Here is a 15,488-nt window from a genome sequence, read left to right on the forward strand (position 1 = left end):
CCGTTCTCGTGTTCCTGTTCCAGCTACCCACCCAAGTGTTCCCGTTCCGATGCCCTATTTCCGTGTTCCCTTTCCGGCTAGCCATCAAAGTGTTCCCATCCCGGCGCCCCGCTCCAACGCTCCCCGCTCCTGCTCGCCCCGCTCGACGACGTGGCCCTCAGGACGAGGTGGCCGGCTCTCAGGACAAGGCGGTCGGCCGCCCCTCCGAGCATCCTGGGTTAGCCGGCCGATGATCCTTCTCATGCTCTGGAGTCTGTTCAGGGCAGGGCGCCCGGCCATCTCCTCGCGGCCGGACTGGATGACCGCTGGACCAGCCAGCCCGACGAATCCTTATGGGCCGGGCCGGACGACCGCCAGACCGGCCAGCCCCACGCTTCCTCACGGGCCGGCCGGACCGGACGACCGCCGGAGTGAGGCAACAGTAGATCTAAGAGCAGGGAAGTGGGGAGGCAAGACAGGGTTGCAAGTGAAAATATTTTTTTTTTTTAAATTGCAAAAATATCAAGAACCTCTGCTTATGAATGTCTCTCTCTACAGTAATCCCTTGATTATCGCGGTTAATGTAGACCAGACATGGCCGCAATAAACCAAAACCAAAAAATAAAAACAATAAAAAATTCCCCCAGAAAAAAATCTGCGATGTAGTGAAACCGCGAAAGTTGAAGCCGCGATATTCAAGGGATTACTGTATAGGAATAGTTTACTAACAATCACACCATCGCAAAGTGGGAATTGACCCAACACTCCTTGCTCCAAAGTCAGGCAAAAGAACCACTGCACCATTAAGTGGCTGTGAATTTAAAAAAAAGTGAGTTATTTGAGAAATTTCCTAACTTAAAGATTTGTGTTAGCACACACGTTTGAAATAATGGCTTGACAAGAACAATTCTTTCTTTCTGGATGACAAAAAGTCCATCACTAAGCTTCAGTGTGGCTTTGTCTTTTGATAATTAGAGTTGAACTGTCATGTCTGGTTTGAACCTTTACATATGGGTGAGAGTTTGTGACTCCATGAAGATATGTGCGTACCTTGTGTGGAATGAGAGTGTGCATGGTGTGAGTGATGGATTCATAGCTACTTGTTATTCATGAGGGCAGTTGCTGCAGTCTACAGCAGTGTAGGGGAGATTCACAGTGGAGCATCCCTGGTCACATAACATGGCTGATCATGACATGGAAGAATCAAAGTCTAGCAAATATCTATTTTATTGAGAAATTTTTAACTCTGCGTTCTTCGGTTTCCTCGCACCCCCCCAAAACTGGTATCAAAGGCTGTTTGGGCACTCTAAATTGCCCCTAGATATGAATGGGAGTGTTAATGGATGTCTGTTTCCTTGTGGCTTGCAATTGGATGGTAACCAATTCAGACCCGTCTACTACTCATTGCCCCCGTGACCGATGTGAAGATAAGCGGAATGAAAAATGAATGAATATATGTATTCAAAGATGAACCAATCAATGATCTTATGCTTGTAGATCAGGGTGGGGAAACAGTTCCTCGGGGGCTGCTGTGGGTTTAGGTTTTTGTTCGAACCGATCCAGCATTTTTTTTCATCCTTTTCCGGACCGTAGCGCTGCCAATAAGCTCCTGATTCGTGTGCCTTTGACGGTACTCGGCCGTTTAGTCGCCGGACTTTTGGTCGCCAGACTTTTGGTCGCCGGACGTTTGGTCGCCCGGAAGGTTATTGATAATTACCATTTAAAATTGTTGCTCAAATTCCCTAAATACAAACTGTGAATTATTATTTAGTCATACTTAATGCCCTATTAATTATTAGGCTAAAGAAAAGCTCCAAATTTCCTGTACTTTTATTGTGTTTTGTTGGAGAACTTGTTAAGACCCTGACTGACGTCCCTTCCTAAGGGGGACAACTCATGTTCATACAAACTCTTATACACTCACGTCCGCTCAGTGAAACTGCTCAGGGCCATTGTTGGCTTTGATTAATGCGTAGACCGTGTTGTTTTACCCTGTTTTGTCGCCGGACTTTAGGTCGCCGGACTTTTGGTCACCGGACGTTTGGTCGCCGGTTGTTTGGGTCCGGCGACCAAAAGTTTGGCGACCAAACGTCCGGTCACGGCCTTTGACCCTCGTTTGGCGTTCAAACTCGTTTTTTTCTTCAGTTGTTCTTGGTGTGCTTCATGGAGCTTTATTCTTTGCATTTATTTATGGGCTCAACAAATTTAGGGTGCAAGTTAAAAGAAGAAGCATGCTTTTATCAGTGTTCACGAGTCTTGCTATTGCCCAGCTCAACAAAGCCAATTGTCGCTGGATCGATATTTCACCAAACGTAATAAAATTTAAATTTGTTAAGTTGCGTGTAAAAATATCTTTAGTTCTTCGATAAGAAAACTTGTCTAAGTCTCTGAGCTGCTGTACTGAAAACTTTACGAGTAATTGCCATCTCCTCTTGATCCAAGTATTGTGGTTGTGACAATTCTCGTTCCGAATTAATCACGACAAACAGACTTACTATTTAACCACTTCTATTCTAACCCCCAAACAACTGCCCAACTATAGTATATACCAGGGGTGGTGAACAAGTTAGACTCAAAGAGTCAACATTTTAAACCGTGAGCCACACCTTACATCAGAAGCAGCATAAAAAAGTCCATAATGCCAAATTCTCATCATCTCATTTTCTGAACCGCTTTTTCCTCACTACAGTCATAGGGGGTGCTGGAGCCTATCCCAGCAGACTTCGGGCCAGAGGCGGGGGACACACTGAATTGGTGGACAGCCAATCACAGGGCACTAGGAGACAAACAACCATTCACACTGACACATACCTAGGGGCAATTAAGAGTGTCCAATCAGCCTACCATGCATGTCTTTGGAATGTGGGAGGAAATCGGACCCACTCAGTCCCGGGGAGAACATGCAAACTCCGCGCAGATGGACCGACCTGGATTTGAACTCAGGTCCCCCACTGTGAGGCCGACGCGCTAACCATTCGCTTAATGCCAAATTATTTTTAATATATAATTTATTATTTGTTTTTAATGGGTCCTGATGAATCTGAGTGGGTTTTGAGAGAGATTAAAAATAAAAGAAACAAAAAAACGAGGCAAAGTATACAAAATATGATAAGAAGCAAAGAGCCGCATTCATTTTGGCCGGGAGCCTTGTCCAGTCGTGTTGTCGCCGCAGTACTGATGAGCCCTTGCGCCCGTGGATGCTCCAATCGAAGCATCCTGTTTGCATCCATCAGTGACGCTAAAATATTTTTTTCCATTACTCTTACAATAAAGCCGCCATAAAAAGAGAGATTGCATATTTTTTTCTTAGTATTAAACATTGCACACACTAATGTATACACTGTATATTATATTAACACAGACACATCAATATTTTGTGGCTTGTCACCTAATCGGTTTGTTGAATGTTGTTTCTCAGCACAAAGAAAAAATAGTCTTCTTATATCTTTTACAGTGTATGCACTGCGCGAGCGATTACGATTGTTCTATTACAGTAGAATAAAAACGTGGGAACATTGATAACAAGCCACTCGAGGTTTCGGGGGAAATAGCACGGATTTGAGCGGAGGGACACCATCGTGCTGCGGTCTGTGTGCGGATAGATACTATTGAGTGCTCTCGGGTCATGCGGAGAAACACTAGTCTAAAATGTAGTTGTAATGCGGTTCAATGTTCCACGGTTTATTTTTCAAGCAAGGAGAAAAAGGACTGACGTTCGAGCTGGTGGATACTACTAGATTTAAATCCCACGGGTTGTTTACCCATTTAGCAACGAATTGCGTTCGTTTTAATTTTATTTTTTAAATGTTCATTCTATCGTTGGCGTCCTTCAGACCGTTTTAATGTCGTAAGAGGCCGATCTGCAAGGGCGTCATAGTTGGGAAGTTTTTTCCAAGGGAGGGTTTTCGGCTAGCGAAGGGCCATGGCATTCGAGGCTCGGCCGGAGCTAGTCGGGAAGAGGTTCCTCTGTGTTAGCGGAGACCAGCTGCCAGAAATCGGGGACATAGCTCGATGGCCGTGGAGGTCCGGTGTCGTACGAGCAGTGAACCATCGAGATAGTGACAATCCCGACCTGACGGTAAGGAAAACGCCGACTTGGTCTACCCGCTTGCTTGACTGTTACATGCTAAGGCATAGGGAGAAATGTCTGTGGTTGTTGGTTGGCCAGCCAGGCAATGCAGTAAGGCGGACATTATTTTTGTTGGTGCGCGCGCTACTCCTCAATGTATTAAAAATCTTTGCAAAGGCTATAAATCGTTTGGTAGTTAAAGCATTGTAATTTTAGTGGTGTGTGATGTGGAACTTTACCTTTCATAAATTTAAATAAACGATAGTCCAGACAGAATTACTACGTTATGAGTATTAAAACAACAACGCATACATCTGTGTACTGTATGTGTATGTACATTAAAAGTAAATGCATGACGTCCAAAAACTGTCATTCATTAATTTAAATCTACCTGCATTATATTTAGAGGTAAACAAGATGAAGTACTATACAAACAAACAAAAACACTTGAAATGTACGCTGTATTTATTAATTTTAGTTAGCAGCTCCAATTGCAAAGGGTGTTAAGGAATTTGACTACCAAGCAGCTGAACGCTTTAATCTCCTTTATGCTACAAATCAGCTGACTGGTGTAGTAAGGTGAGCTTTTTCGAATCAGACATTACTGAATCCTTGCTCTATTTTTTATTTGTACATGCAATGTGCAGTATATAAACGTGAAGGTTTGATGAGACCTTACGTTTAAACTGTTTTTTTCGAGGGACGAAAAAATTCCCTTGATTTACAAGGGTCCATAGGAATGCCTAGCTAGACTCATTGTCTTAAAACTGTCTCGCTGGCGGCCGAACAATGGGCGATGAAATTTTCTATGAGTGTTTGTAGTATACATCATGTATGATTATTCATTGAAACGGGAAATTTTGGCTATAAAATGGTGTACCTCTAAAATAAGATATTTTAACAGGCAATACCCAGCACCAATGTATTGTTAGTAAAAGTCTAAAATTATTTGCCCAACCAAGCCCTCTACTGCCTAATCCACAAAGGGTACTACGTGTTTATTTTCTTTCTTTTTGTTCTGATCTATAAACAGTGCTTATGTATACAGTGCTTTGGCCAAATTTATGTTTATTTTTATGTTCTTGTACATGCGGTTGTCTGTGCATTTGCAAATGATTATTGTAATGTGCTTGATGCAGGCATATGCCGAGGAAAATATATTGTCATTAGCAAGGGTTTAGTTGTTATCTTTCAATGTCCTGTCTGAGTTTTAGTGATGTGAATATAATGTTTTGCTTTGATTGCAAGTTGTTCCTCCATGGCTTTTTCATTTAACATTATGTTGGAGTTATTCTGGTTTCTAATTTCTATAGTTATATTAGCCAAATTAGGCGTGAATAAGATTGACTAGGCCAGGGGTGGCGAACAGGTGGCTCTTGAGCCACATGTGGCTCTTTACGTTTTATCACATTTTGTATATACTGTGGCTCTTTGCCTTGTTTCATGTTTCTCTTATTTTTGTTCTCTCTGAAAACAAAAAAAAAATGTTTACAAATAAATCTGAGATTGGATTTTTTTAATGCTGCTTCTGACTCAAGTTCTGGCTCTTTGAGTTTAACAGTTTCAAATTTTGGCTCTTTGTGTCTAACTTGTTCGCCACCCCTGGACTAGACCAACATACTTGCATGTCTGTTCTTACCTTATGTTGACAACGTCATTGCGTATGTTATTTGGATGCAACAGTGCCAGAAAATTATCATATAACTGTCATTGCTGTATGTTATATGCAGTGTTCTAGTCTATGTATTGCTAAGTCAAAGTATATGGTGTATCCCCATGGGAAAAGGTCAGTGATTTGCATATACAGACGCTCCCCTACTTACGAACATTCAACTTACGAACAACGGTACATACGAACATGTCTGCAAATTGCGTTTAAGTCCAAAAATGTTCGCAAGTCCAATTTTGTATTTCGCGTCTTTTTCGGAGTAGTACTTCTTTCCGCCGCTAATACCGACGCCTGGCGCTGTGAGAGCTCAGCTCACCCAGCATCTACCTTCTTCGTTGCAATGCGGAAGTGCGTGAATGTATCTCCAGTGTGCAAAGAACCTTTTTCATTTGTATCATTAAATATCTCATGCATCCAATATTGAATATGGTTGGTAAAAAGCTAAAGGCTTCTATTGAGGGAGTTGCAATGAAGAGGCAAGCCATTTCATTTGAAACGAGTGGCAATAATAACGAAGCTTGATGCGCGTCAGAAAGTGGTGAGCGTTGCACATTCAGTACCATTTATAAACAGAAAGATCGAGCAGCAGGACCCAAATATTGAACGTTGCACAAAGTTTGCAAATCAATTGAATGATGCCATACAGTGCTACTGCATCATTTATGATGAAAAAAAGAAGAAAACTGTGCAATCGTCATTAGGTCGCTTCTTTTGGCCAGTTTCTAATACATAAATCTATCTCTCTCTCTACAGTACTGTACATATTCTCTCCATTTTATTAAATGTTTTTTTTTTCAGTACAAACCAATGCGTGTTACTTATACAAGCCTTAAACATACAAATGCACTTATATAAACCTTCAATATACTTATATAGGCCTTAAACATAAATTATAATACAAAATATAGCACTAAATCAACTTACAAACAAATTCAACTTATGAACAATCGCTCGGAACCAATTGCGTTCGTAAGTTGAGGAGTGTCTGTACTCACTGGTTTAGTTTGCGTGATGTGCATGTGTGTACCTGAAATAGTTGCTTTTTTTTCCCCTTTCTTTACATCCACTTGATGCGTGAGCATATGAGACAATTATCTTGTGGCAGCCTTGACACGTTGATTAATGCTTTTAATTGCCTGTGTTGCTCAAATGATTGTTCCACCTCTGAGGCTTTTGTTACCTGTCGACAACAGCAAAAAAAAGTTTTGTGGCCATTTAAATTTTTTTGCCAGTAATATATTGTTAGGTATGCATTTGTGCGTTTTGAAGTCTGCTGTCGTGTGTCAGCGGGAGTTCTAGCTTGTTTGTGGGACACTGAAGTTCAGTAGCATGGGCACGCTGAATGGTCAATCGTCAGGTTAATAAGTAACTTAAACATGCTAATTTCATTATTTGTCATCACATACATAGTTGATATATTTCCGTTTTATTTTATTTATACCTTAGTTGCTTTTATAATAATATTAGATTAGATTAGATAACTTTATTCATTCCGTTTTCGGGAAATTCACTGTCAAGAGCAGGGGTGTCAAACTGTTCCTCAAACGGCCGCAGTGGGTGCAGGTTTTCATTCCAACTCAACAAGAGGATACCTTTTGCAAGTGTAATCAGTTAATTAAAGTCAGGTGCTACTTATTTTAGAAGACACCTGATTGGTTAAAATGTCGGTACTGGATCGGTTGGAACAAAGACCAGGACCCACTGCGGCCCTCAGTGGAATAGGTTTGAGACATGTAGTCGAGAGTGAGAATAGAGACACAGAAAAATACGTTTTAGACATAAAGTAAAGTAAAGACAAAGAGTTCTATCTTGTCTCTAATCTTCCAGGTGATGTATCATTTATCACTTCTGTCCACATTGGTATGTGTTTTCAATAATGAGCCTAAATGCAACAAATGAAGCCTTTCCAAACTGAAATCCCAGGTGTGTTACACCGTGCTATCGATCATAGGGCAAATATAAACATCTATGTGCCCACTCATGTTCACAGCAATGTAGAGTCCTATGTATACCAACTACAGGCATCAGGCGGGGGACAGACACCCTGAATTGGTGGCCAGCCAATCGCAGGGCACAAGTAGACGGACAACTATTCACACTCATACTTAACTAACTTTACATACAAGTTGCACGAGTGCACTAAACTTTTTTTGCTAGGTGCACGAGCATACAAGTAGGATGCACCCACATTCTATGCATTCCCTCTGTTATGTGGAGAAAAAAACCTAGCTAATCTCGTTTTTGTGTGATGACCTCTTTGCACACCCCCACCGTTGAAGGGAAGTGTGGGAAGGAGAAACATAGGTAGTGCATTTGTCACATGTCGCACTTGGCAACTTTTATTACCGAGTTCATAAATTGATAATGTTTTCAGACTATGGCTGAGCATAACCTGGGAACTTTATAGTTCTCTGTCAGAGCGTCTTTTGTGACTTTTGGATGAATTAAAATGAACCTAATATTATTTTATGAAGAAGCTGTCAATTGTTGTCTTCATTTTACCATCCCTGGCTATTTACACTTTCAATCTGACCTGCCTAAGGCAGCCACTTGCTTTTCTCTAGCTGACCGGAATACGCAAGTATTTGAAATACCGTCTTTTCTCGCTAATTAGCGGCCTCCGCGTATAAGCCGTACCTGATTCACAATTTTCACCTTATATTCATGGTTTTAATACGGAGTACAAGTGTGTTACTTTGAAGGGAAAATCTTTAGAAAAATCATCACACGTATTTTTGAGATCCTGTATTAATCGATAGGATCGTCTTCTGGATTGCACACTCCGAAAGGGTGTTGCCTGCTCGAAGACAAATTCACAAAGGTAGTCACGTGAGCAGTACAAACAGGAAGTATGTCTGTCCGTAGTGGTCTAGTTTTCACCAAGTCTCTGGGTGCAATAATAGCATGAGATACACATTATGCAGGTATCAAGGCTGGATATTTTAATGATCGACCCCAAGACCTTCGATCAGCTTTAACAACTGTTGGGATGTGCTGACATGGTAAACACTACGAACACTTGTATCAAGGCTACTCGCATCTGGCCAGTCAGAGCACATTTAACTATGCTAAGATGGCGGCGCCCTGAGCGAGCAATGGCAGGCACAAATAAGTGAGTTTTTTTCACATTTTATGCAAGATACGTTTTTTTCCTTGAATTTCATTCATAGACATCAAAATAAATTTTATTTCTCGTTTTATCTAATTATCTTTTCTCTATTTTGAAATAAAATACCGTATGGACCGCATAGTCTTCCGTTATGGCGTTTTTCTTTGTTACCTTGCAGTTTCGTGCATGTCAAGTCTAATTTGTTCACATATGAGCTGTACCCTTTTTTGAGCGACAAATACGGTGTAAATGGGAGAAAATACGGTGAGAAATCTCTTAAGTGTTCAACAAAATATTATTAATAATAAAAAAACAGACAGCATTATCTAAACCATGTCCAATCAGAGGCAGTTGCAAGCCTTCTCTATCTGGACCAGAACATTAGCATAATCTTGTTGTCTGTTGTTGAAGCAAATTGAGGGTTTTTGAGATGTGTAGCCTTTTTGCTCTTTGAAGGGTTGTTCACAATGGTGCATGCATACATTTTTTTGCTGCACCATGGAGAAATTAGCTTGCACATGTGACTGAAGTGGTCCTACTCTAGAGCCCTTCATATCCATCATGGTTAATGGCAAACATATGGAAAAATATGAGAATAGTCGTGCTTAAAATTGGCAACCAATCCACATAGAAACAAATCAGGAAATTAGATCATGGAGAAGATGTGGCAAACATGGTACATTCATACAGCAATAATTGGTTTGGGCTTTTAAAACAGACTTTCCAGATGGTGCCTTTTTTGGGACAGTGCCTTGAAAATAGAATTCAGGGAAGATATCCCTATGCTCTCTAGCTCTACACTCTCACATAGTCATAGAGCGTGAACTTCTGACTGATTGGTATGTTTATTTAGTTTTCATGTGTTCAAGAAACATGGCAAGTCAATTAGTGCGCCAACAAAAAAAACTGGGTCGAAAAGTTCTTGAGGCCATGTAGGAAAACATAGGAAATGAAAAGCTACATTGGAAAGTACAAAACAAAGAGTTAACAAAATAAAAAATGAACAGCTTTGTGTAATGTAACACATCCGTAAGCAGGGTTAAGGCCAATTCACACGAGCAAGCAGGCCCCAGTTTCTCTTGTACAAACTAATTTATTATTTATGTTGTGAGGTGGAGTTGCTCATGCAAAGGAGCTTCAGTGGTCTTCTGAGTGATGTAGCCCAGCACGACGTGAGTGAATTTCCCGGTAAGGGGTGGAGCCACAAATAGAAACGCGTTCTAATCCAGAGGATAGCCGTTCTGCTGTATAGAAAAAAAAATCCAATTGAAGCAGAGCCAGAGGAGGGTATCAAGCTATTTGGAGAGAGTATGATTAGATGTCATCATAGAGAACGACGACGCAGATGCACTTTATTCAAATTTCATGGGATTTGGGACAATTGAAATTAGTCTTTCAAACTTCTGCCTCTTAAGCCTAACTGTTTTCTAGAAGAGAAACTGTAGTTCATGAACGACGCTAAACTGTCCATGTTCATGCTGAAACTACGGTAGAATTTTGCAGCATTAAACAAATAAATGCATTCGCAATTGGGACTAGAGTACTCCCATCACTGTTTACCTCCTAAATGCAGGTATATCGGTATTGCCAAATTTGGACAGAAGCTCTGTTTTTCTTGGATTAATTTTTTTATGCACACAGCACTTCTCTGTCAAGAATCGTGTTAATGTACAATTTTCAGGCAAACATCTTGAGTGGTAAACTCATTAACATTTGCTGTGTTCTGGAAATATCTGACGGTACCTGAAATAACCTACCGTATTTTCACACCTATAGAGCGCACTTAAAAGTCTAACATTTTCTCAAAAATGGTCGATGCGCCCAATCGGTCGGTGCGCCTTGTCTGTGCACTAAATATTTTTGTTTGTTTGGCCCTGACCGCTTGAGTGACCGGTTTTATTTCTTGCTGGCACGCTACTTATTGCAATCAACCAAGCAGATGTTCATCCTAAAAATAGCCTCCCCGCGCATTCCAAGCATTACGGTAAATCCATTCAAAACATCCCAGGGGAGTGGTGAGTTTTATAGGTGTGAAAATACGGTATTTCAATATTTTCTGGACAAAGCATTTAGATGGGCCATTCTTCAATTATCATGGCTCGACATTAACCTACTGGCCGAATGCCCACGGCAGCCAAGTACCGTAATTTCACACCTATACATCAATCATGTTCCGTTTGGGATTTCGTCTACTCATAAAATATTTCATCATATCTGTGTTTAGTATTACATTATAAATTATGGCAGGTAGATTGCCACCTCTAGCAGGTAAGATAGATGGGTTAAAAAGTTTATGTAGAACCCTGGTGCGGATGATTGTCTGCCTCTCATACAATCATACCCAGGCTCATTGGCTTTCACCACAATAGATAGTGTGGGAAATATTCACCTCACAACATTTGTTTCCATTCGCCATTGGTAATGTAGTTCAAAAGCTAGTTTGGGAACTGCAATATATAATTTTCAAACAGTAAAACGTAATATATATATTTTTTGATTTCCCGTTTCAATTGTTTTTCTTACATTTTGTTTTATATTGTTTTATTATATTTTTGTTTTACATTTTAATATAAAACACATTTTCAATTTCTTAATTAAGTCTAGTTGTTTTCTATGTAACCTAAAGCACTTTAAATTACTATGGGTTGAATTGTTCTTTACCAATATAATCTATAATGATAGATAATTATAGAGGCAAGGTAAATTTTCAAATATTTATAATTTCAACAAATTGACAAATACATCAAAGTAAAACATTCACCCACATGCAAACCTGCCATATTGTATAACTGCTGTAATCGTCTTGTTTGACAGTGAAAGGAAAGAGAAGATTGTCTGTACCATTGCCTGGAGGATCCTTTGTTTTCTAGTCACAGTCTCCATTGTTTGTTTGCGTGTGTATAGTGGCTCCACCTCTAATTTGCTTTCGTGGCATGATATTTCCTCTGTGGCTAATCATCAGAAAATGACTAGGACTGACTAGAGAACCTTTCACATACAGCATCCATGCATGGTGTTGTAGTTCAGTGTTGTAGAAAACAAGCCATGGCTATGCTGAACTTGAGCATGGCTAGTGAATAACATCTTCGTTTAGAGAACAAACACATGGGACCATAAGTATAATGTAGGTGAAACACGCGTTGCAAATCTTGTGTATATTTAAAGTGATTTGGGAGTTGGATCAATGGTAGGAATGGGCAAAAAGTGTTTTTGCAACTTTTGATTGGTAGGACCTTACATGGAATGTTTTCAATTTTATGCACAAATATACTGTATGTTTTGTATTTTCAGGTCCATCACAACTTCTGTTTTTAGACTCGGTCTGTGGAGTTCAGCGTACATAACATAGAATAAAAAGGCTGCTATCTTCTGTCTACTGTAAAACATTGTGCTTATTCTAAGCTAACACAATGAGCTAAACTCTGAAAGATGATTAAAGGTGTCATTGTGTGATTTGTTGCTTTAAATGAGCAATTGAGACATCACACTTACCAGAGTGAAACAGAACTGAAAACACTAATCAACAGGTCTTCAATGATATACATACAGATACATTCACTGCAAACATAAATAAGCAACTTAAATTAGCAGCTAATGCAGTAGTAACACATGTGAAACAGTTGACATACGTTAGTTAACATCACACAGTAATTTATTAACTTCCCTTCTGATCTCTTCCCCCATCACTTCAGCAATAGCAGTGATCAGGTCATTTTGTATTTTGCCCGACATCCCACTAAACACTTTATTAGTGGACAGGTGGTAATGTAAATCCGCGTTTCTCTCAGCAATGAGAGAAAGAAGCTCCACATACTTTCCTTTATTTTTGGATCCAGCGCTTTCATCGTTTCCCCGAAATAAAGTTCCTGCTTGCCCAAAAAAATCACACAGTCTATCACTCTTTTTAAGATTTCTGTTTTTCTTTAGATTTTCTTTGTGGAGCTCCGTTTCTCTGCGCACTTGCTGGCTGAGCTGTAGCTCCACTCTCCACTGTAGCTTCGGAGTTGTCCGACATTTCTTATGTGCAGCTTTTAAAAAAAAAGTCTTTCTTGAAAATGACTTTGACATTAAATTTGCAACCAAATCCATTTCTTCTCCTTCAGCCATTGTGGGTTGACAAAACCGCTATTAAATCAACACAACAATATATTTGCTTGTGCAGCTCACTACAGGTACAGTTTGCTAGCTCTGGCTAGTAGACTATCACTAGCCGATCATTGTTTGTGAAAGCGATGACGTTTCCCTACGCCTGCGAGAAGGCCTTGGTGTCGCAAACTCGAAATCTGATTGGTTGAAGCAACAGTTTTATCAACGCTTATTTTATGCTACAGGGCCTGCAGAACTGATTGTGAAGGCCTCCAGGTAGATTTCTGACCTTGGCAGAATGTCTGCATCCTCACCCTCTTGCTACTGTGATTACGAAATTTCCCGAATACGGGATGAATAAAGTTATCCAATCCAAATAATGGCTGAAATGTGATTGGTTAAATGCCTAAATATGAAAACACACATCTGGAAGCAGCGCAACCAGGGGAAAACCAATGAAAAGAAGCTGACAGACAATTTGGAATTATTTGATAATTATTCATTTACAAAATATAATTAACATCAGTCTGTGATTCCGATATTTTTAGGCCAGCAGAGAAGGCCTTGCAGGCCCTGACGGTCCACGGAGAAAAAATAAACAATTAAAACAAGGTTAAAACGTTGCATTAATTATTTTAACATTAGTCGAACTGAAAGCGGTTCGGGGTCTGCGGACATCAACTTTGATGATGTTAGATCTGTGTGAAAAAAAATGATTTTGGAATAATTTGGGGGGATTATTTAATTCCTGTTAGAAAAACTTTTATGAGAACGACTTTACCATGTTAATTTAGGGAACATAGTTTTAAATTAGAAGATTTTCAGCTAGTAGTGTGCCTTGAGATTTTTTCAATGCATAAAGTGTGCCGCAGCTCAAAAAAAGTTTGGGAAACACTGATGTAGAAAGAAATTGCCTAAATATCTTGATGAATTTGTAATAATGCACGCAGTGCTTGAGAATTTTGCACAGATGGTCTATGACAGCAGACATTTGAAATGCAAATAACAACAGTTACAGGATATTATAATGGAAAAATATCTTTTTATTGATTCTGATTCACCACCTACTCAGAAAGTATCTAGTGGTTACGATCTTCAGACTTGACGGACATGATTGTAACATAACATAAACTTGAAATTTAACTTAAATGAAATTAGATTACTATACACACTAAAAATATTTTTTTTATCTTATGTTATGCTAAATTTAAACCTTTTTGTGCTATAACCGAGGCAAAGATGTTAATGTATTCCACCGTGGCTTTTGAGGCGGAACTTCCTGCTTCTCCATGCCTCAGAATCGAGTGTTTGTTAGGTCCAGTTAGTTTTCTAAAATTATCGAACAAGCCACTACTTGCTTATAAGGGTTTTGCTGGTGTCTTTTTCATATGCTTGCTTTGCTTTTAACTCCATGGAGATTTTGCTGGCTTTTTCGCAGATTGTCGACTCAGTCACCCCATCTCCCGCTAACTGTTTATCTTTTAACCATATTAAACAAAGATTCTCCATCTCGTAATGAATGTCACTGCACAGCTTGGAAATGGTTAGCCCTTATTTGCTCTGACCAGGATTGGACCCATTGTTTTCCCCCTTAATTTTTCACTGATTAATGCAAAAAATGCAACCTCTATGGCCGGTGCTTGTAGATATCTTTACGCCAAAGAGATGCGGCGAGAAAGACAATGCACTGTTATCATAAGCATCCTCTCGTGGATTCGGCCACCAGGCTGTCTCGTATGCCCGTATCTCAAGGCAAATATTTGTTCGAAATGTTCCTCGTATCTCAAATTTATCATACGTTGAGGCACTCGTATTTCAAGGTATTACTGTATTAATAATAGAGGTGATCCTACTTTGCGGTTTTTCTATTGTCGCAGCCATGTGTTGTCTACATTATCTGCGATATTCGAGGGATTACTGTCATCATCATTACTAGCCCCCTTTAAGGATTACAGTGCAGCAAGGAGAGTAAACGAGACAGAAAATTGGAACGTGAGAGAGTTCTTTCTGCTCTGACTGGCCTCTCTCCCATAGCAACAGTGATTTAGTCACGTGAAGTCCAGTTCCTTTGAGTTCACCCACTGCACACAATTTAACCCCCTTGCTGCTGGATTACACCACAATGTGTCATTGCATAGAGAATTGGACATGATTATTCCACCATATTTAATTGTCTTGGATCTCTTTAGTGTTCTTTTTCGCAGTACTAATTACCATATTTTTACACCTATAAAATGCACCGTGTGATAGGGCGCAGTATCATTTGCGGGTATATTTTCTGTTTTTTGTCAATACATTGGACGTTTCGTCCGATAAGGCGCGAGCATGACACTAGGCTAGCGTATGTTACGCTAGCTGCTAGTGTATGTTGGCCATCCGTTAGCAATCTGTTAGCAATCCGTTAGCAAAGCTGTTAAATTGTGTTCGATACATGGCTTCAGTCCATTTTCCAATTGTTCACACCCGCATTGTGTTGCCATTCACATCAGGCATTTCCTCTGTATAGCTCTAATATGCTGTTTCTTTGAACATTGGGTGTGTTTTTTAGGGTTAAAAGCGCTGCAAGCACACGGAAG

General features: G+C 40.0%; 1 protein-coding gene across 2 annotated transcripts in view; it reads left to right on the top strand.

Moving 5' to 3' along the window:
- The first annotated feature begins 3,579 nt into the window (after positions 1-3,579).
- jmjd1cb (jumonji domain containing 1Cb) overlaps positions 3,580-15,488 on the top strand; it is a 141,861-nt gene continuing 129,952 nt past the window's right edge. For both annotated transcript variants that reach the window (XM_077625939.1, XM_077625940.1), the window contains exon 1: positions 3,580-4,057. In XM_077625939.1, the coding sequence (XP_077482065.1) occupies positions 3,902-4,057 (156 nt within the window). In that variant the 5' untranslated portion in view covers positions 3,580-3,901. The remainder of the gene's footprint in view (positions 4,058-15,488) is intronic.

Source organism: Stigmatopora argus, chromosome 18 (assembly GCF_051989625.1).
Source record: "Stigmatopora argus isolate UIUO_Sarg chromosome 18, RoL_Sarg_1.0, whole genome shotgun sequence".
In the NCBI taxonomy this organism is placed as follows: Eukaryota; Metazoa; Chordata; class Actinopteri; order Syngnathiformes; family Syngnathidae; genus Stigmatopora; species Stigmatopora argus.